Source organism: Amblyomma maculatum, chromosome 2 (genome assembly GCF_055883805.1).
Source record: "Amblyomma maculatum isolate TAMU_Amacu chromosome 2, ASM5588380v1, whole genome shotgun sequence".
Classification (NCBI taxonomy): domain Eukaryota; kingdom Metazoa; phylum Arthropoda; class Arachnida; order Ixodida; family Ixodidae; genus Amblyomma; species Amblyomma maculatum.
In genome coordinates, this window is record NC_139345.1 from 220275335 (window position 1) to 220298016 (window position 22682).

General features: G+C 47.8%; 1 protein-coding gene across 8 annotated transcripts in view; it reads left to right on the forward strand.

Annotated features, from left to right (window-relative positions):
* LOC146201321 (uncharacterized) overlaps positions 1-22682 on the forward strand; it is a 464239-nt gene that overhangs the window by 394616 nt on the left and 46941 nt on the right. For all 8 annotated transcript variants that reach the window (XR_014705310.1, XR_014705311.1, XM_084595762.1 and 5 more), the window contains one exon: positions 18369-18508. Coding sequence is in view for 6 of the 8 variants with exons in the window: in XM_084595762.1 (XP_084451888.1) it covers positions 18369-18508 (140 nt within the window). In the remaining 2 variants the exon portion in view is untranslated. The remainder of the gene's footprint in view (positions 1-18368; positions 18509-22682) is intronic.

A 22682-nucleotide genomic window follows, 5' to 3' on the forward strand; every position in this document is an offset into this window, starting at 1 on the left:
GGCGCTGCTACGCATGTGTGAATGTGTTTCCAAGCTAGCCTGCAGTGTAGCCCACGGATAGCAGCTCTCTGAAATCTTACTGGGGGACCCTAATTAGCAGGACAGACAATTATCCCGTCATGGCCATGGCAGCAGAGTCTCATGCAATGGACTCCTCTCAAACAGAACTTGAGGGGGATTTTAAATAAGGGTCCCTTTGTCAGAAATTTCATCAAGTTCAATTGTACTTAAATTGTGCCAGCCCATTAGTCACACCTAATCTCCGCTTCACATTCTTCAATGGAAGGTAAGCTTGCATGTGCAAGGCTGCAAAAGTACAGTACTGCATTTTTCATCTGCGTAGGCTTCGCCTTTGTAGGAGAGGGTCTTCGATGGAAATGTCTTATGAAAAGGCCTACTCAACACTGAAGTTGTCTCACGGCTAATAGCAGCTCAAGATCTCCTGCAGCCACCCCCGTTTCCAGTCGGTGCTAATGTCTCCACTCACTAAAGAACTTTCAATGAAATGGTCTCGAAGACTGTGCCCTAGGTACTTTTTGAACTGACCCAGCCATTCACCACTGACACTGAGATCTCCCTTTCTTTTGTTTTTGATCCTGTTAACCCTTGCTTGAGGGTCGATACAGGGAGGGTAGACAATACAGTACATAACAAATTAATAAACATTAAGTTGAACGCACTCAACGCAAAATATCAATAGATCGTTCTAATTTTTGTTCATCCGTTTGCTCAACAACATCAGCTGGCAAAGCATTTCAAGATTGTATAACAGCAGGGAAAAAAAGAGTTGCGAAAAACATCAACACGTGTGTTATACGGCTTGATTGCTATAATATGATTTGTTCTGGTGCTCTGTTTTCCCGGGGAGTGAATATATCTATCTTTTCTCAACTTTAAATGCCCTTGGAGTATCTGAAATAAAAACTTTCATCTGGATTTTTGCCTTCGAATTTCAAGTAACTCAAGTTCACACGTGTTTAGTATTTCCGTCACTGAGTCCATTCTGCTGTATCGTGACAGAATAAAACGAGCGGCCATTCTTTAATTACGTCCCAGGTTATCCTTCAAAACTTTTTTGTGGGTTCCCATACAACAAAGGCGTACTCCAAGGATGGGAGTATGAACGTTTTGTAGGTGATCAATTTGACATCTTTTGTTGCATATTATAATTTCTTTCTCAGAAAGTAAAGTTTTTGATAAGCTGTTGAGCACACGTTAATATTATGTTTATGCCACTGGAGGTTATGTGTAATTGTTACTCCTAAAATATTTGAAGGTATCAACTTTTTTTAGTTTCTTTTTTCCAAAGTTGTAACTAAATAACCTAACACTCTTTTTATTTGTAATACAGTCGAACCTGTATATATCGAACTCGAAGGGGATCGCAAAAAAGTTCGATATATCGATAATTCGATATACAGAAATTGGCTTGTGACGGCACTTACGATGCGAAAAAATGATACCGTATTTGTCGCGTAATCAACTCACTCGCATAATGAACTCACCCTGCACTTTTGCACGGAGAATTTTAAAAAGAAAAAAAGCGTTAAGGCCAGCTCGCTCACATGCAAGCGATTGAGCGATCTCAGCGACGAGCGAAAAATTTCAAACTTGTTGGAACTGCGTCCCTCTCGCTGCTCGAGCCAAAGCGGCAGCTCAAAACAAGGTTTCTATGTTGCCGTGGCAGAAATCGCGAGCGTTTTCGCTTGCATGTCGATGGCGCGTATCACTCCATTTCGGTCGTCTCATCCACAGCTGATTTCTTGGCAGCGTGCCAAGATGCTGCGCAGCGATAACGTCGGGGCGCATTTATCTTTTGATAGCTCCTGCGGTGGCGGGGAGCGAACTTGGCAGAGTGCCCGTGATGGCTTGATTTGCACATGCCTGGTTTGATTTATCACGCTGCGCTCGAGGCGGACGTCATGATCGCAGCAGCTGACCACGTGCTTTCGTTGATTCATACATGCAAGAATAAACGACTCCCGCCAAAAAAAAAGAAAAAAAAGACCTGCCACTTTCTAACGTCCGAACAGCACAACGATAAGAAAGGATGACTGGCAAAAAAAGAAAAAAAAAAAAAAAAGAGCTGCCGCTTTTTAGCGTCCGCAGGAGCCATAGCCACGTCAGCCGCTGCGCGCAGAGGGTCGCAGAGGGTTCGCAACACGCTGAAGAAAGCGTCCGATGCCTGTCTGAAAACGGGCTGAGCTGGCTTGGCGCATGTGTAGCGTGTGCTAAAGGAGAAAGATAGCTCGGCAAAAGGATGGGCACACCCACGCACATGGTTTGCAAACGTCATTTGTTGGCGCGCGGGAAACAATAACTGCAGATGCGCGCCTTTGGGGAATGGGCGCGGCGCTGCCCATACCAGCCGTCGCCGAACTGTCCCCTCTCATTCCTTCCGCGCCTGGCTTGAAAACATCAAGCGGCAAACGGCCGAGGGTGATGCGGATGATGAGGGTCTTTGGGGAAGGCACACTTTCCAGTGCGTGGTGCGGAGTTCGATATATTGAACGACCGGTGAAATTAAGTTCGATATATGACGTGGCTTTCCTATACTTTTACATGGGAGTTTCAAGGGGATATTCCTTGAGTTCGATATAACCAAAATTCGATATATCCGGGTTTGATATAACCGGGTTCGACTGTAGTACCCCCAAACTACCAGATGTTCAGATGGGTAGGAACACTGAGATCGCTCAATCGCTTGCATGTGAGCAAGCTGGCCTTTACGCATTTTTGTTTTTCAAATTCTCGGGTGCAAAAGTGGAGGGTGGGTTCATTATGCGAGTGGGTTGATTACGCGACAAATACGGTATCGTTTTTTCTCATCATAAGTGCCGTCACAAGCCGATTTCTGTATATCGAATTATCGATATATCGAACTATTTCGCGATTCCCGTCGAGTTCGATATATCCGGGTTCAACTGTATGCAGTGACTAGGCACACCGTTGTTTAGCCAGGTTTCACTTACGACTAGCACATGTTGACTTTCTGTCAGCAATACATATTCTAACTAATCACATTATTTATGACGCTACGAGCATTCAGTGATGAGATTCATAGCTATGAGAGAGTGGATTCAAGCGGGGTTTCGTCAGTACTATATGAGGAGCCAGAACAGTCATGCGTGTTGCCTCTACTACGAGTGCATGTACTGTACTTATCTTGGGGGTTTAGAAGCGAGCGTGCATTCTTCTTGTCCCATTTGTATAACTTGTCATTTTAGTTTGTTGTTGATCAAAAAGACCTTATCACCCTGCGCCCTTTCAGCAGAAGCACTTTCCCACAGTTTGCTTCGCACCGCTACCGTTTCCTTTGCATAGTCATTACTTGCGATAACAGATTTTCCTTTCAGCTTGCTGCAGTTCTCCAGCACTTGCCGCTTTTCTCTGCTGTCATAAAATTTTATAATAATTAGCCTCGTTGTTGTTCGTTCTTTTTGCCTATGCGATGAATGTTTTCGGCGGTTTTTTTACTTCAACTCCAAGCGTTTCATGAAAAAGCTTATCAATGACAGCTTCTTTTAAATCTTTCTCTGAGTCACTGATTTTTTCAGAAACGCCATAAACGAGCAGATTGTTACGATGGCTATAGTTTTCATATTCAACCAGTTTTATGGCTTGTTGCCGAACTGTTGCCTCAAGAGATTCAATTCTTTTGTTCAATTCCTGTTTCACTGCAAGAGACTCAGTCAATCATTCACTCTTTTTATTTAATTGACTAATATCCTTGCTGATATTATTTAACCAGCAATCAGACGCCGCTCGATTGTCTATAATTGTCTGTAGCAGCTCGGCAGTTTTAGGCCCGGGGTTTTCTTCTATGTCTCCCGACATAAGTAACACCAACATAGACCAACAGTCAACAACAATGCAATGAAGCCTACCAGGGCACGGCAGGATGACTAAGAATCTATTATCACTCCGGTAGCAATAGTCTGTGGACGGGGAACCAGCCTGCACCAACAGCAGTAGCGGGTGAGCTATGCCCTCTGAATTGGTCGCAGTCTCGTCGCTGCTTAAGTACTAGATCGGCTGCTGGTGACGTCACGACTTGCTGCCAGTATCTCTCAAAGGGGTTGTTGCTTGTGACGGGGTCCGAGCAAGACGCCGGGGATGGTATCAGGCTGATGTTCATCGTTGATATCGCCGTGGGCGTAATATGCAAAATAGACGGCAGTACCTGCACAAACAGCAGTAGCGGCTGAGCCATGCTGTCCGAAGGCCAGGTGCCATGCTCTCTGGGCTATCTCCCATGACTTCTGCTTCAAAATGGGACTGCTTCTCAGAAAGTTGGCACTGTGCGTATGCTTAAACCACCAAAAAAAGAATCTCCTCTAGTTCTTCACATGACCTCTTCAGCAGCAGATAGTTCAAAGCAAAGGAGTTATTCTTGACAGCCTCTTGGTTGGTGGTTTTGTTTTTCATGTTCCATGACAATGTTGACATCAAAATTGTGGACTACTTTGCAATGTCGATTTTGGACAGACCACCCAAAGTGCCAGCCAAATTCTGAATGTTTAGCATTTGTGCCATTAGGGTAAGTGGCGTTTCTGTTACAGCGGCAGACATCAGGAACCAATCAAACAACCTTACTTAATTCCATTTATTTGTAATTTACTTTTCATTGAGTCTTATTTATTGGGCTTCCACTGCAGTTCACTTAGCTGAATGTTTACTAGAATATGGAACAGCAAAGGGCAATGAGTCAGCATTGTGAAATGCAGTTCGTGGAGTTATACAGTCGAACCCAGATATATTGAACTTGAAGGAAATCTCGAAATAGTTCGATATATCGATAATTCGATATACATAAATCGGCTTGGGACGGCACTTACGATGCGAAAAAATGATACCGTATTTCTCGCGTAATCAACTCACTCGCATAATGAACCCACCCTCCACTTTAGCAACCGAGAATTTGGAAAAAAAAAAAAAAACATTAAGGCCAGCTTGCTCACATGCAAGCGATTAAGCGATCTCAGCGACGAGCAGCAGTGACAGAGCAAAAAATTTCCAACTTGGAACTGCGTCCCTCTGCCATTCGAGCCACCGCGGCAGCTCAAAACAAGGTTGCTGTGTCGCCGCGGCAGAAATCTCTAGCGTTTCCCCTTGCATGTCGCACTCCGTTTCGGTCGTCTCATCCACAGCTCATTTCTTGGCAGCGTGCCAAGATGCTGCGCAGCGATAGCGTCGCGGAGTGTTTATCTTTTGATAGCTCCTGCAGCGGGGGGGAGCGAACTTGGCAGACTGCCCGTGATGGCTTGATTGCACAAGTCTGGTTCGATTTATCACGCCGCGCTTGGGGCGGGCATAGTCCACTGCCACAAAAATCATTGGAAAGCGTGATACAGCAGCTGCAAATGGTGATTGAAGCGAAAAATGCTAAAAGCTGGTGTCATGATTGCAGCTGACCGCGTGCTTTCGTTGATTCATACATGCAAAGATTAACGACTCCCGCAAAAACAAAAAAAAAATGCCGCTTCGTAACGCCATATCTTATGCTACATCGCGCTTACAACACAACGATAAAAATAGACGACTCTCGCAAAAAAAAAAAAAGATAGATCTGCCGCTTCTTGACTTCCGAAGGCGCCGTAGCCACGTCAGCCGCCGCGCGGAGAGGGTTCGCAACACACGCTGGAGAAAGCGTCCGACGTTGTCTGAAAACGGGCTAAGCTGGCTTGGCACATGCGTAGCGCGTGCTACTGCGAACGAAGGCCGGGAAAGAGGAAGGAGAGAGATAGCTCAGCAAAAGAATGGGCACACCCTTGCGCTTCGCTCTGTCGTGTTTTTCCCTTCTCATTCCCACCGGTTCTCTCTGGTTCATTCACACACATGGCTTGCAAACGTCACGTGCTGGCGCGAGGGAAACGACAACCGCAAATGCACACGCCTTTAGGGAATGGGTGCGGCGCTTCCCTAGCCGAACTGTCCCCTCTCATTACTTCCGCGCCTGGCTTGAAAACGTCACGCGGCAAACGGCCAAGGGTGATGCGATTGTCTTTGGGAATGGCACACTTTCCAGTGTGTGGTGCGGAGTTCGATATATCGAACGACCGATGGAATTGAGTTCGATATATGACGCGGCTTTCCTATACTTTTGCATGGGATTTTCAAGGGGATATTCCGCGAGTTCGATGTAACAAAAATTCGATATATCCGGGTTCGAGTGTACATACATTGATATTTCATATCATTTATTGATTCCTTAATGGCCCGAAGGCATTACATGAGGGGGGGGGGACACATACAGTTTTGGAAATGGCGTAAACAAAGAAAATAAAGCACACAGTGAAAAGTAAAAAAAAAGGAACTACAGAGTGCAGAACACGTGAGAACTATGTTATTCATGTAAGAGTTTAGCAAATGATTATGCAGTGCTATAGCATAAGACTAAAATAAGAACAAAAATGTAGTACAAAAAACCTAGTAAAGAGCAGAGACATTAGTCTACCAACCAAGATCCGTATAACTCGTGCTATGGTCTTTCCAGTTGTGATGTATGGATGCGAGAGTTGGACTGTGAAAAAGGCTGACCGCCGAAGAATTGACGCGTTTGAATTGTGGTGCTGGCGAAGACTCTTGAGAGTTCCTTGGACTGCCAGAAGATCAAATCAGTCGATATTGTCGGCCATAAACCCTGACTGCTCATTGGAGGGTCAAATTCTAAAGTTAAAACTCAGCTACTTTGGTCATCTGATGAGAAGAGAGGAGTCGCTGGAGAAAGATTTGATGTTGGGAAAGGTTGACGGTCGCCGGAGAAGGGGTAGGCAGCGATTGCGATGGTTAGATGGCATCCTCGAGGCACTGCAGATGAAGTTATGTGATGTTAGGAAGATAGTGAGAGACCGGAAAGTGTGGCGTGAAATGGTCCATAGGGTCACGAAGAGTCGGACACGACTGAACTGAACTGACAAAAAACAGTCGCTATTAAGTGAAATGAGCTTTTCATTTTTCGTGGAATATTTTACTATCAGTGCATTAAGCGATGTCCTTAGGCAGCGAATTGCAGAGTACTATTGCATTAGGGAAGAATGAGCTGTTATAAGCAGACGTGTGGCCGCTTATAGTACATGCTATCGGTTTATTGTGGTTATATATATATGTGTAAAGTCCATAACAGTGATGTGGTTCTCATTTTGACAAAAACAAAATTACTTTTAGCGTGCGCTGGCACTCGAGAAATAACCAAGCTGTCCGCAGATCCTGTTTTTGGGCATCTCCTTTGGCACAGCTTGTTGCTGAGATACGAAATTCTGTTGCTGTTGGTTGTGCTTTTTGGCAACAAGAGGTTTAATTCACATGGATGATGGGTTACGAAGACCGGCGTCGGGCCATACACATTATCGTTCTCGGAGAGTCCTCGCTCGCACAACATACAATAACACACACATGACAGTTGGCTGCTGAGGTGGTGTCTCCTCCTGTCGTAATGCACACGCACCACACATGTATACACAGCACCCCTCCTTCCTTAAGAACGTAAAGAACAGTTCTAGTTGAATGTCTCGCAGATAGCTTCGCAACAGCCTCCAAGGCGCTGGCTACATCTTCCTCGGTGTTTCTGCTGCACTTGACGCTGGAGTGGCCAACACTTGGTTGTTGTGATGGCGAACTTTCTCTTGGGAGTTGGAATGGTTACCATGTAAATCCCGTTTGTTTCATCAACTTCGCCCAAACCACCCCTCAACCAAAATTGCGAAATGCAGCCATGTTACCTATCTTGTATTTTGGTCCCTCTTTTGTCTCTCCGCAATGGTTTTTGGAATCTGTCAACAACTGCTCTCTCTTCCCCCCTTCTAGGTCCTTCTAGGAGTGCTGAGGTCTAGCTTCGCTTTCATTGGGTATGCTAACATCCTGATGGTGACATTCCACTTGGGCAGGGTGCTCTGCGGCACATAAGCAACCATCTCGCTAGCCAGAGCTCGAGATATCCACGTGTGGTTTTTTGGAGGCCATCCTTTACAGTTAAAACAGATTGTTCAGCCAAAACATTCGATGCTGGATGGAAAGGAGCTGCTCGCAGGTGCTTAACGTCATTTTTCCAAAGGAATTCTTGAAAAGCTTGGCCAGTAAATGGGGTTCCATTGTTTGTTACAATGCACCTTGGCAGACCAAACCATGCAAAAGTATCCCTCAAGTTCTCTATAGTCTGTTCAGCTGTCGCATTTGGCATGATGATAACTTCCAGCCACTTTTATTTGGCATCTACAAGTATAAGGAGCACTTTGCCTTCAAATGGTCCGGCATAGTCCAGGTGCACACGTTCTCAGCATTCACTTGGCTCAGGTCATGACAGTTCAGTTTTTGCTGGCATTGGAGAATTCTGCAGACACCGTGTACATTGTCAAGCACACCAAACCAAAGGCCTTGCCATGCCTTTCATGACGGCCATTCTCTGGTGCATTTCATATAGCAGACCCAAGATGTGCTTCTGGGCAGGAGGTGGTGCCACGATTCGGTTTCCCCGGTACAAGAGATTTCTTTGCATGTTCACGTCGTCACATCTTTGCCAGAGTGGCTGTAAAGCTTTGTCTAGGGTGCTTTGTGGCCATCTGTCGTTTACCCACTGCAGCACTTGGCTAAGGGATTGATCACTGCTAGTGTAGTGCTGGAGCAGCTTCACTGACACTGTTAGCTTTTCCAGGCTTGAGATTGAATTCACCAGCTCTGGTGGTTCGGACTGTCAGTGGCAGCCTGCTCACGGCATCTGCATTTCCATTGAGGCGTCCTGGTCGGTGCTCTATAGCATATATGTAGGCACCAAGCGTGAGTGCCCAATGCAGAATACGTGAAGCAGTCATAGCTGGAATTACTTTATGCCAACAAGTGGCTTGTGATGAGGACAAAGCTGCGACATAGCAAGTAGTCTCTGACACCAAAATTAATGGCTAGTGCCTCCTTTCCAGATGTGAGTAGTTTTGCTCTGCAAGTGTGAGAGTTTGAGATGCAAATGCTAATGGGAATTCGACCCCTTTTTCACAGTGTGTGGCAGGAGTCCAATGAAGTATCTTAGCTTGCTTGGGCTCGGGAGCTTCAGTGGTGGCTTCTGTGCTTTTTCTTGATGGTTGAAGACCAGTGGCATATTGGTCTCGTGGCCCAGGTAAACAAGAGATGGTTTGATAAACTCACACTTGTCCTGTTTGAGCTTCAACCGTGACTCTCTGATCCATTGCAGAACTTTGCACAGGTTCTAAAGGTGTCCTGCATCAGTTCTTTCTGTCACCAAAATGTCATCTAAGGAGACAACGTGCCTGGGATGTCATGAAGGGTTTCCTCCATTCTTCTCTGGAATAGGGCAGGGGTTGATGAAACACCGAATGCCGGGCAGTTGTGTGCAAAGAGACCTTTATGAGTGTTGACAACCGGTAGCTTGCCGGATCATCCATCAACAGGCACCTGATTGTAAGCCTCACGGAAATCCAACTTGCAAAACAATACTAGGCCTTGCAAGGATGGAAATATGTCTTCTACTTTAGGCAATGGGTGCTGTGTCGTGATTCACACCAATTTATAATCTCCGCAAATCCTGACACTTTGGCCAAGCCCACTCGGAACGGTCCACTGGTGTGATGATATTTTCACTTTCTAGACGCTGAAGATCATTTTCAACCGTGGTCCGAAGCGTATATTGTACCGTGCGAGGTCGGTAGTATTATGGCTGGGCGTCAGGTCAAGCATTGATATGCACTGATGGTCCTTTCAGTGTCCCGCAGCGTAGTCTGAAGATCTCTTCAAACTCCTGCAGCATTTCTTTTACTTTCCCTTTGGGGGTACCTTCAATCTGTGTCGCATTTACTTGGCGTGGTAGCAGGTCGAATCCTGTAAGCCGGTCCCTGCCCCACAGACTAGGGCTTTTGCAGGCTACTACAAGCAGTGTCTGCAGACATGCAGTCTTGCCAAGACATACGTCAACACCCACTTTCCCTGCACAGGTATTGTTCTACTTGTGTAGTTAAGATTGATGTCTATCCATGAAAGCTGTTGCAAAAGCCTTTGGTGCTGCTGATAAGTGTCTTTTGATATTATCGAAACGGGAGAACCTGAATCCAACTCCCTTTCCAGTGGCTATGTATGTCACTGTGATTGGCTTCAGGGGTGACTGCGCATGCAAAGAATGCAGGTAGTACTTGGGTTTCTTCTCAGTCGACTGTGCTTTGTTCACTTTAGCTGTGCTCTGCTTCTTCCCTTTCTCAGCACCAGACAAACAGCAACTCGCCAGGTGACTTACTTTGTCGCACTTGTAACACCTTGTGTGCTTGCGTTCCAAAGGATCCGCAGTGTACACACAGCCTGGACTTCACCTGGTGTCCGGTTTTATTGCAGAAGCAATAGTACGCCAGGTTTCGAGCCTTCAGCGTAGCATGGTCCGGTAGTTACGCTTTACACCACGTGACTACTGACGTCACACCAGCGCGACAGCTGGGCTACCAAGTCGGCTCTGCAGCGTAGCGTGGCTCGTAGCCACGCCGGGCATTTCGCGCTTCTCCCACTAGGTGCGCTGTCGTCTAACAGGTGGTGTGACGTCATGAGCGAGGCGAAGATGGGCTACCAAGTCGGGTCTTCAGCGTAGCATGGCTCGTAGCCACGCTGGGCGTTTCGCGCTTCTCCCACTAGGTGCGCTGTGGTCTAACAGATGGTGTCGTCTTCTATTGGAGACACCTCGCCTCTCTTGCTTTCGCAATCTCCTAGGCTTAACTACAGCTAAGCCACTGTGAATTTTTTTTATTTTGCCTTAAGCTTCGTGTCTTGCTCTTTTTTGCCGCTGAGGTGCTTTTTCTTGTCTTTGACATAATTTACTGAGCCTTCTTGAACTGGGGAAGTGGGTATGTCCGAGTGGCCCTTTTACAGCTCCATTGCGTTCCTCTGCCGTTCTAGCAATCTCAAGAGCTTTATCCAGGGTGAGGTTTTTCTCAACTAACAACCATTGCTGCATGGCTCTGTCATGCATTCCACACACAAACCTGTCTCTCAGCTTACAGTTCAGTGCTGTACCGAAGTTGCAGTGTTCAGCCACTTCCTGGAGCTCGGTGATTGGCGCAAACCCCCGCCTTTATGGTCAACAGAGGCGTGGGGTCCCCTTTATGGTTAACCCGTCGTCCCTCTATGAGGTTTGAGAACACAGTTAAAAGTTAGGCCGGTCAACCTGCAAAGTACATGTGTCAGTGTGTGATTGTGAAATAAGTTCAAGAAAGTCACTTTTTTATTTTACAAATAATGGGATATTTATAGCTAGTAGCTCAGTTACACTGCATAATAATGAAAAAAGAAAACACCGCGACACGAAAAAGACGACCCGGTAACTAACAAGAGGGAAGACCGGCACTGAACAAACACTGCGATAAAAGAAGACTATAAAGATAACAAAGCAAGTATTCCAGATATAGTAATTAGGGGCAAGAGTTACACAGAAAACACAGTGTAAAATACTAAGCCAGATCAAGGTTTAAACAAAGGCGAAAACAATATTCAATTAACCGGCAGTCTGTGGCAAAAAGGAATTCTTGTTCGATGAAGCGTTGTAATCGCAGGGTTGATCGCTAGCGGCGATCGTACAAGAGGAGGAGGACTGATGAGTTGGTTGCAGGCTTGGTGAAAAATCAAAAGAAACTTTCCAAGAGCGAGCGGCCACGATAGGGGCCCGGAAGAATGCATCTCTCCAGAGCGCACTGCCATGGGCGTGCTGCAGTCTGCCTTTTTATACTTTGGGCTGGTTGCGCTGCAGCCCATCATCAGAGACGCACACTAGCTGGTCGCTGCCCCAAAGAGTCATGTCGAAGCATGCTCGGAGGAGCGGGGAGATCCCGTAACTTCAGCTGTATATGTAAGGCAGCTTGTTACAGCGACAGACACCATGGCACTTTCATTCTTGAGCTGTACTCTGGTATGGAAGCAAAAATTTTCGGCTATCTGCGAAGGAGCGGGGCTGAAGTAGCTGTTAAGAGTAGCCATGAGTTCAGTAAACTTTTTCTCCTCTGGCTTCGTGGACGCTAGCAAACTACGGAACGTCACGTACGTGCTTGTGCCAACTGTCGACAAAAATATCCACTTCTTTTCTTCGTCGTCTTTGATGCCGTTTGCATTGAAGAATGCATCTAGCCGTTTCGTGCATGCCGACCATGGCTCTTTTTTTCTTTTTTTCCTCGAAAAGTTTGCCACAAGGCATAAGTTGAGAAAGGGGGAATGGGATGCAGGAGATAGAAAGTTGAAAGAAGGAGTGGAGTCCAGTTGCGCTTAGGTATTCGCAGAGGTTGGCGGTGTAGCGATTGTTCAATGTCCACTTCTCGTAATCACAATCGCGATTCCACTGCAGGCCCACTTTCATGAGTATCCGTTGTCTAATTGGAGTCGTTGCTGGACACATCCACAACAAGTGACGCACATCACAGATCTCAGGTGCAGTGTCACAGTGAGGGCACCTGTCAGTCACTGGCAGATCTTTATCACGCCAACTGATGTCGCACAGATGGGGTCAGAGCCGCCCCTGCCCGAATCCGGCGCACTGATGCCTCCTCCTGCTGAGTAAGATTACGGGGGAGAGGGTGCGAACACGGAGGAATGAGAGAGCGCGTGTTCGCTGGCGCAGAACTTGAGAATCGGAAACGTGGGACAGGAACGGATCTGGGGGAAGAGGGGAAGGTGGTGGATCGCCTGATGTGTTTATGTGCGTCATAGCATCCGCTCTTTATTGTCATACTCCTCGACTCGGCCAAACGTCACCATTTTTGTATGGGAATGAAGCGGGCTTCACTTCACTGGTGTTAAGTTCACTTACCTGCATGCATCACTTTGCCATGTCTTCACTTGCGTCTGGGGTTCCTGCAATCCATGTTCATCGCCAGCTGTTGTGTTTTTGGTAGCAAGAGGTTTAATTCACATGGATGATGGGCTACATAGACCGGCGTCGGGCCGTAGGCAGCATTGTTCTTGGAGCATCCTCGCTCGCACAGCATACAATAACACACACACGTGACAGTTGGTTGCTGAGGTTGTGGCTCCACCTGTCATAATGCACACGCACCACACATGCATGCACAGCACTATCCAAGGCATCCAGCAGCCTCAGCTAGAGTTGCACGATTTGAATCTGGCCTCCTCTTCATCAGACTCTTCTTCTTCAACTTCCAGATCCGTTTGTTCAGCGCAGGTGATAAGCTCACTGTCACACTGCACATGGTCTTCGAAAGTGTTGCTGGCCACATGCAACAGATCTCTATCTGCATCCCAGGGCCGGTCGCTCGTTGCACTCTTACCCGCTTTGACTGTTAACCTTGAAGTTCTGGATTGTGTTAGCAGTTCTTGATTGTAGCTGGTCATCTCTGCAGAGCGCAAAACTGTTAAACTGATAGGAGAAACGAGCCTGGGTCCACGTATCTAGTGTTCAACAGGCAAATTGCTAGGGGTCACTTTGGACCACTAAAGTGCGAGGAGGTCTTTAGAGTGCGGTGGTCCGTAGCCCTCCACTGCAGCACTTCTCTTTCTCTTTATTTTTTAACTCCCACTTTTCTCCTTTTCCTTACGGCTCTGTTAAGGTGTCCAGGAATATTGGGACATATACTGTGCCTTTTCCTGTAAACCAATTTGAAATGCCGCTGATGCCTGCTGTACTGTGTCTGCTTCTATATGCTGTGTGGTGCGGCGTTCGAGGAAGCGCCAAATGAAAGGCGCCACACTGATGCCTGGATCAGACGCCTGGCAGGATCAGCTTCGTATATGTGTGAATTGTCTGGTGGCATCAAGACCAGTCGTGATGTCATAACCGGATGTGCCGCCACTATGATGCCAATTCTGGTTATTAGACAATAGCCTGATGACGTCACCATGTGATAACATCATAGTTGCAGTCATCTTTGTCATTACCCATGACTAATGATGACTAGTTAGTCATTAGTACTGGTTAGTGACTATTTAGTCATTAGTCATAACTATTACTAGTACTATTTAAGGGTAACATGGTCGTGGCCGGACAGACAGGGTCATTGCCGCGAGTACCTTAAAATTCCGAGCAAGCGCCCCCTTTCTCGCACGCCGAAATTACCGGAAAAGTAGATAGGGGCGCTTTCCCGGAAGGGGCCCGAAGTTTAAGATAACAAAATTTCCCACCAAAGCATTGAGCACGGTGCGCATGGATTCAAAATGTTATCTCTGATCGGGGCAATCGGGATGAGAAGTGTGCACGGAGGCATCGGTGAGCCGCAGCCAATGCAAACGTTTTCATTCGGCGTGCTGTTTAAACATACGTTAGCAATTGTCTTTTTTCTTTTCATCACTAGCTCCCTCCTAGACAGTGACCATCTGCTCTTTGCATCGTGCACATCGGATGTCTCATTCGTGCCTGTTATCCGACACCTGTACAGATCCCCTTTACACATCCCCTTGTTTTGCTTAAGGCACCCACTTAATTTATAACAAATTTTGAAATTGGAATGGATTCTAAAACTGGGTGGGGTCGGCAGTGCTGTCTGGGTGAGGTGCATGCCAAATGTAGAGAGCGGGGAGGTGTGGCGCGCAAAAGAGGGGGTGCTTTCCCAGAACGGAGCGGAAATGCGAAATTAGCAGTTAAGTTAAGGAGGGCGCTTGTACGGATGGAAGCCTTTGCTTGGAATTTTACGGTATTAGCCATTAAAGGCACAATCCTGCGGAATTTCGCGAAGTGTAATACTTCTCTGGCTGGACAAACAGGGTCGTGGTCACAAGTATGAGCCATTACAGGCTTTCGCCTTAATATTTGCGATAGGCAACCTGCAGTGGCTAGGCGGCGCTACTGCGCACTGCGTTCAGTGCCGCCAACGCCGGCACTGAGTAATTTGAGGCGGCCAGTGCTGTTGGATTGCATTTGCGTTGTGCGGCAGGAAGCATGTCGGTTGTCATGTTTTGTGGTTTTAAGGCCATCAAATGCTTTGAGAGCAACTTCTAATTATCGATATTGACAAAAGGATGCCTGTTGGTCACGTTTAGAATGGGAAAGTTGTCGACAGTCGGGACTTACCGCGTATTGCCGATGAGTGTTCATATACGATATTTAGCTTCAAAAGGAGTAAATGGGGCTTTTAATTTATTACATGCACACCTTATGCCCAAACATTGAAAGTGCAGCACAAAGCTGAGAAGGGATTGATCAAGCGATAGACCACCCGTCTCTTCTTTTTTTTGCTTGCTGCAGCATGATACTGTCCTCGCAGTTTCGCTTTACGGTTTTATCCCATGCCCAACACTTTTGTTCGCCACGCGCAGCTTTCGACAGGGTCACGGAGATTGCAGGAAGGCAGGTGCGGTAACCTGTATGGATGCCTTAGTAATTTCAAGCACTGAGTGGCTCTAGCGTGCTTCATAAAAGACAATGAGCATGCATCTTGTACATCCGTACCACAAGTGTGAAGAAAATCTACTGATAACACTGCATCAACGACAGAGCGTCAGTAAGTGAGGTCATTAGCGGTATGATTTTTTACTCTTGTTACTAATGGTGGAACACTACTCTATCGCCCGAAATAGAAACTCTTGAGCAGCTGGAGCAGTTGGTCCTAGAGGTTTTTGGCGTGAAACGAGGTTCAAGGTTCCTGCGCAAGGTTTCACATAAGGGCCTCCAGACACTGCAGTTCAACTTGTTTGGCACATTATGAAATTTATTTACCGAGACTTATGCTAGTCCATATCTCTATTTCGAAGTTTGGCGCGTATGTTGTGTTTTATGTCTCATATAGACACCGCAGTAGAAGTTTGGTTCGGCAAGCACAATGGCGTCTTTTTTTTTTCTTTTTTTTTTCTTTTTTTTTTTACTGCACCTCTCGTATGAAATGCGGCTCGAATTCGATACTGTGACCTTGCAACTTTGCTGCTTGGGTGGACGTTCTGTACTTTAAAAGACGAATAGTACCACTCAGTTTTGTGTAGCACATGCCAGTAGCCGCCAAATTTTACACCGCGAAGTGTGTACAGCAAAGACTGCTCCAACTGGCGTGCGGCGGCCCGAGTCAAAAGTTTAACTCGTTTTCTCCAATCAACCAGCAATCGTTTTATTCGCCCCTTAGCTTCTGTATGCCATTGATACCATTAGCCAAGGAAATTTAATTTTCTTTTATTGCGTAAGCAATACTACTTCAGGTCTCAGCCCCTTCGCGTAGTCGCTGCTGGTAGCCACGGTGACCTTTAGAGCAGCTGCAGATGGGCTCTCAGCTTAAGCCGTCAGGTGGCCACGGCCGGTAGCCACGGTGTGCCTTAGATGGAGCATTGCCACTGCTGTTGCCATGGCAACAGGAACGGCTACCGCTGGGCTCCCAGCTCAAGTCGTCGCGTGGCCACGGTCGGTAGCCACGATGCACCGCAGATGGAGCGGTGCCGCTGCCGAGTGGGGGCGCTGCCGTCGCCTTAAGTGGCGCAGAAAAAGAATGAAAAGAAACGGAAGAAAAAGAAACAAGAGAAGAAAAATAAACCAAAGAGGAAGAAGAAAAAGAAGAAAAAGGGAAAGAAAAAAAGAAAGAAGAAAACAGAAAGAGGAGCTACGTCGGCTTTGTTTACGCAACCTACCGTGTTTAACTAAAGCTAAACCCCAGCAATTTTTATTTTTCACAGCCACTATCCGCTTCTGTAATCATTTTTTCCGTAAAGGTCTTCCCGGCAAGCAGTACGCTTAGGTGTCCTTCGCGATTGTGGCAATCTTTAACACGGCAGTACCTGCGCATATTATTATTCTTGTTCACATCCGTATCAGTCGAAGCATCGCACAAGCTTAGTGAAGACATTAAATGAGTAAATCACGCTCAATGGCATAAAAAAATGTGAACACAAAAGCAACACAGCGGCCACAAGATACACGGCAGCCTGCTTGTCGGCCGCCCCATTGCTTGCTCTCATCAGCCGCTAGGTGGTGCCCCATGTCTCGGCAAACTCATTGCAGGGTGCCTATTGAGCACGAATACATACCGTGGTGCCACCTTTCGGAAGCGCCCGCGAGACGAACTAAGGATGGCGCGCTTTGAACTGGGGCTGTGGGATATTTTCCGAGGCAATTTAGTCGCGCCTTCATACTACGTTCATTTATTTATTGAATATACACCTCGGTGTGGGTCTATATAAGGTTATTTGAAGGTATTAGACCTGCTCATACGGCAAGAAAGCACTTCACCAAATCATAGTTGTCGAAGTTGGCAAGTTTTACATACTGCTGTTGCTGTTATGGAAAAAAAAATGAAACTGCCACACAACCAGTCAGGGGTAAGCAGTTACTTAACCCTGGTAATGAGGTTTCTCTGCAAAAGCACCGAAGCCTGACAGCTCGATGCTAAGCGCCTTCGAATAGTGCCGGTGGAAGCGGCACCGTTTCACGGCTCTCTCGAACCTGATAGAGCAGGCAAGTTGGATTGTGGGGAAGGCATGGATTTATTTTTATAGCAAGTGTGAAGCAGTACACTCCACACAGCAAATTCTTGCCCACTGACTGCCGTCATTGGCATTTTTGGTAGGGGCGGATATTTGTTTTCCCTGCGCAGAGTAGCTCAGCACATCACAGCGCATAATGTTCTATCTCTCATCTATTCACTTGCTCTTTCATTTGAAATTATTACAGTACTGCAGCCTGCCTGAGATGACTCATCATGCATACCACTGCCCATGGCGGCAGGATCTTCCACTTCACTTCAGTGACACTTCCATGTCAGTGCCTACATTCAGAAGAATTTGAGACCTTTCTGGGAAGGTACTGCTCTGTGAAGAAGCCCGCATCTTTTTTATCCTACCAGCAAGGTCTTCATTCGCTGACGAGTGATACTGACAAGTGAAGTACTGCACCAACTAGGCTGACAACACATCTTACTGAAGTTAAAAGGCATGCACAATTCCTGCTGCCACTGGTCACTGAACTGTTTAATGCCGTGGATCCGTGGATGCTGTGGATGCCACTCACTTCTTTGCCCATTGAAATCTTGATTAAGGAGGTTTCTGTGAGCTTTTTTTCAGTTAGCAATGAGAGCTTGCGTCAGATTCCGTCTCATACGTCCGGGTACAGAGCAGTAACAGACCGTGGCAAGAGCTTAAATAAAACTTAGTAACAATGCAAGATCAAAGAGTACAATGCTGGCATTCGTTTTCAAGCTAAACTACAGATATAAACGCGTAAAGGGGGCAGCCAGTGAGCGGCAAGGTGTTTCTTCATTGTGCATACTGTTGAGTGGTGGCATACTTTGTCATCCTCCTCCTATCATCTAAGCGATCCTATGTGTTTTAACTTTAACTAGAACTCTGCATTGTTCCAAACCTTATGGAGCCAGACAGGTTTGAGCGGCAGTTGTGGCAGAGCGTGGCATTTGACAGCTTTCATGTGAAACTGGGAATGCAAAGCCTAGTAATAAGAGGGTTGGTCTGCGCAGGTGCAGCGATTGCAGCAGCAGCTGGCGTCGGAGCGGCAGCGGTCAGAGAAGCTGGGACAGCGGGAGCGCTTGCTTGAGTCACAGCTGCGGGACGCCCAGGCACAGGTGGCCACCTTGCACGAGGAAAGGCAGCGGGTCTGGTCAGTGGTGCCTCCTTCACTCAGCCCATAATGTCAGTTGGCTGTGCCGCTCATCACAAACGCTTGAAGACCATCAAATTATGGAGTTTGCTTGCCTCACTTGCAATCCTGCCTGTGGATGGATGGAAACAACTTTATTTAATAAAAAAAAGAAAAGTCTTCCAGGGTGGTCTCCTACTAGTCCAGGAGTCCACGGGCTTTGGCTTCACATAGAGCCCGATCGACCAGCCATTTCTGACCGGCGGGTTGAGCTGTCCGCAAAGCAGCCTCCCAGGAAGAAAAGGTGGGATGGGGGATGGGGGGCACTGCCTGGGGGGAAGGACATTCCCACAGGTAGTGGAAAAGTGAGGATTTTGGCTCGCCACAGGTGTCGCAGTGAGGTGGCAAGCCAGGGTGAAGGCATGAGAGACGGTAGGGGGAAATGAAACAATTCGTCTGCAATTGTCGCCATGTAGCACTGGATAAGGGTGACAAGGTGCTGTGGGGTGGTGGCAGTGTCATGCGCTTGTGTTTGTAGAATGTGGTGATTTGGTGGTATGTAGAAAGGACCGATGCGGCCTCCTGCGCGGAGTTGGGTGCCTGATCATCCGGGGCTCGGGTAGAGAGTTCTCGAGCCAGCGCATGAACGCGCTCATTACCGGGGATCGAGGCATGCCCTGGGATCCACGTTAGATTAACCGTTCGGTCGAGAGAGGTGGCGGTGGTAAGAATATGATGCGCGGCCGGTGTCGCCACGCCGTTTAGGTAGTGGCGGTATGCCGCCTGAGAATCTGTACAAATTTCGGTAATAGCTTCGTCAATGGCTGAATGGGCAAGCGCGAGTGCGATGGCGGCTCCTTCCGCTTCTGCAGGCGAATTAGTTCGAATAGTGGCGGCGGCCCCCACTCTGCCATCTTCGTAGGCAGCGACTGCAGTGAAAAATCCAACTTTAGAATTCCCTGCCGCGTCGACATAGAGGATATCAGAGCGGTTGCGGTATCTTTTGGTGTAATAGCTGGCTCTAACTTTCCGTCTTCCCTGATAAAGGCAAGCGCCCATGTTGCGTGGTAGGGGCTTCTGGTATATGTGATCCTGCATGCTCGGAGAGATCATGAAAGGTGTAGCACTTGCTGGGGTGGCGATGGGTGGATTGAGACGGAGTTGTCGCAGTAGGCATCGTCCTGTTTCCGTGCGACTCAGGCGGACTAATTGGTTGGTGCGTTGAGCTTCTATTAATTCGTTCACTGTATTGTGAGTACCAATGGCCAGCAGGCGTTCTGTGCTAACCGTCCGTGGAAGACGTAGGGCGGAGGTTACGGCCATGCGTATTAGGATGTCCGCCTGCTCTGTTTGGCGCTGAGTGAGTATATGATATGGGAGGTGGTATGTGATTCGGCTAATGATTAACGCATTGGTCATATTGAGGGTTTCGCGTTCCGACAGCCCATGGTTGCGCGCAGCCACACGCCTGATTAGTCCAGCAACCTGCTTAGTCTGTCTTTGCAAGAGTTGAAGGGTGGCGGTTGCATCAAGTGCGTTGTTAATGAGAAGGCCGAGAATCTTCATCTGAGACACAATGGGCACTGGGTTTCCGTACATGTGAAGTTCAATGGGGGGATCACCGGGTAAGGGTTTAAGCTGCATTAGTTCCGATTTAGTTGGGGAGCATCGGAGGCCTGTGTTTTCTAGATAGGTGGTGGTGATGTCTATGGCAGACTGCAAGATATCCTGGGCTGTTCCAAGGGATCCGCTTGTTGTCCAGAGGGTTATATCATCTGCATATAAGGCTGTGTGGAGCTCTGGGATGGCAGCAAGGGCCTTTGCTAATGGCGCTAGGGCAACGTTAAAAAGTAGCGGTGATAGGACCGCCCCTTGAGGTGTTCCGCGGTTAGGCAGGGGGAAAGGCTGGGAGGCAATATCCCCAAGGTAAAGTTGTGCCGTGCGGCCCTGAAGGAAGGCCCGAACATACTGCCATATGCGCGTGCCGCAGCCCGTGGTGGCTAATGTCGTCAGGATATGGTCATGGCTTATCGTGTCGAATGCCTTGTGAATATCCAGGGCCAGTATGGCGCGCGTAAAGGCTGTACGGCGCTTAGTGTGTAAGAGAGACTCTTTAAGGGCGAGAAGTACGTCTTGTGCCGAGAGGTTTGGGCGGAATCCAAATTGAACATGGGAGAGAAAGCCTGTTGCTTCTAGGAACGGTTGCAGACGATTGAGAATGACATGCTCGAAGAGCTTGCCGACACAACTCGTTAAGGATATAGGGCGCAGGTTTTGAAGAGTGAGGGATTTGCCCGGTTTGGGTATAAATCGCATGCTGGCGTGGGTCCAAGTTGATGGGAGCGTCCCAGCGTGCCAGTGGTTATTAAAGAGTTCCGTGAGTTTCTGGAGAGAGACTTCGTCCAGATTGAGTAATGCCTTGTACGTTATGCCGTCCGGTCCTGGCGCCGTGGAGCGGCGAATCTTAAGGAGTGCTCGGCGAACTTCACTTAAGGTGATGTTGGCATCAAGTTCGGAGTTAGGCGGAGGTGGATTTAGTGGATCTGCTGACTGAAGGGATATGGGTATATAGGTGTCCCGTAGTTGACCAATTACGTCGGTGCCTTTTTGGAGTTCTAGCTGTATCAGACGTTGTGTGTTTACTTGTGTCTGTGCTTTAGTAGTTGTTGGATCTAAAAGAGCGCGTAGGAGGGCCCACGTGCGTTTAGTGCTTAATGTACCCTTGAGGTCGTTACAAAAGGTTGCCCAGTTTGCACGGGCTAAGGCGTTGGCGTATTCTTCTGCCTCACGAGTGAGAGCGGCTATGCGGATTCTCAATTTACGATTGTGTCGGTGGTGACGCCAGCGTTTGAGAAGTCCCTGTCGGGCCTCCCATAGATGAGCCAGGTGCGGATCAACCTGCGGTGCAGTAGGAGTATTTTTAATGCGTTTGCTGTTCACCCGGATGGCCTCCACCAGGCGGTCTGTCCAGTCGGTGACAGTAGGGACTTCGATAGAGTCAGCTGCCAAGTATGAGCGCAATTTATCCCAGTCGGTGAGAAGGTGTGTGCGAGGGCTGAAAATCTTGGAATCGTAAGCGATAGTAGTGGACACTGGGAAGTGGTCACTCCCAAGGCTGTCTTGTAGCACCATATGAGATTTAACAATTAAATTTGGTGAGGCCCATGTGAGGTCCGGCGTGGTATCACGAGTGACACTTGTGCCGATGCGAGTAGGTACAGTGGGGTTTGTGATCAGGCCGAGGTTATGATCAGCCATTGCGGTAGATATTAGGTTACCTTTGGGTGCGTCTGAGGTGTATCCCCATTGCGTGTGGCGTGCATTAAAGTCCCCCACCACAAGGAGTTGTGAGGTGCAAAAGGAGCCCAGGATTCCCGGAATAGATCTGCCTTTATCTTTAGGGTTGCTGTATATGTTAATAATTGTGAGGCTGCTTGTTTGCCCGCGTGAGCTGAGCTCTATCGCGGTATATTGAGTGTCTTTACTGTCAGGCGTGCTTGTCGGTGTGCGGTCTAGCACCGGCATTGATGCGAGTGTGAGGATTGCCGTACGTGACGTAAGGGCTGCTGTCCGATAACCACGGATATGAATGCGATTTGTTTCCGTCTCTTGCAGAGCGATGACATGCGGGGGATTAGGGGACTTTGCGATGTATGCTGCTAGTTGCGCTTGTTTTCTGCGTATGCTGCGGCAGTTCCATTGCCAAATTATTGTTTCTGTTTGCGTAGTGGATTGGCGTCGCTGCCGACGTTTTCGCGTGCTATTGTTCTGTGCCATGTTTCTGAGCTGCAGACGCTGAATGAGAGCAGGCTTCGGGTTGAACTACGCGCTGCTTGCGAGGCAATTCCTGATGGGGTACAAGTTCGAAAAGCTTGTTGATGCCGGCTTCATGTTTGTCCAAGCGTGTGTTGATCGTGGCTTCTATCCTCTCGGTCATGGATTGTATGAGCTGTGCCTGGGCTTGTATGAGCTGTTTCTGCATCGCTCCGATTTGTTCGGCAGCTATGGTGTTGATTATACTAGTAACTTCTGACCGAAATTCGGCGGAACGTATATATTGTTTCACTGCCTCTTGAGGTGTAATGGGAAGAATGGGAGGGTTAGGGGTTGGATTGGGTGAAGTAGCGGAGGCTGCTTGGACGGACAACTACTAACCCCGAGGGTCAGCAGCAGCACTGTATTCGTGGAAGCCGAG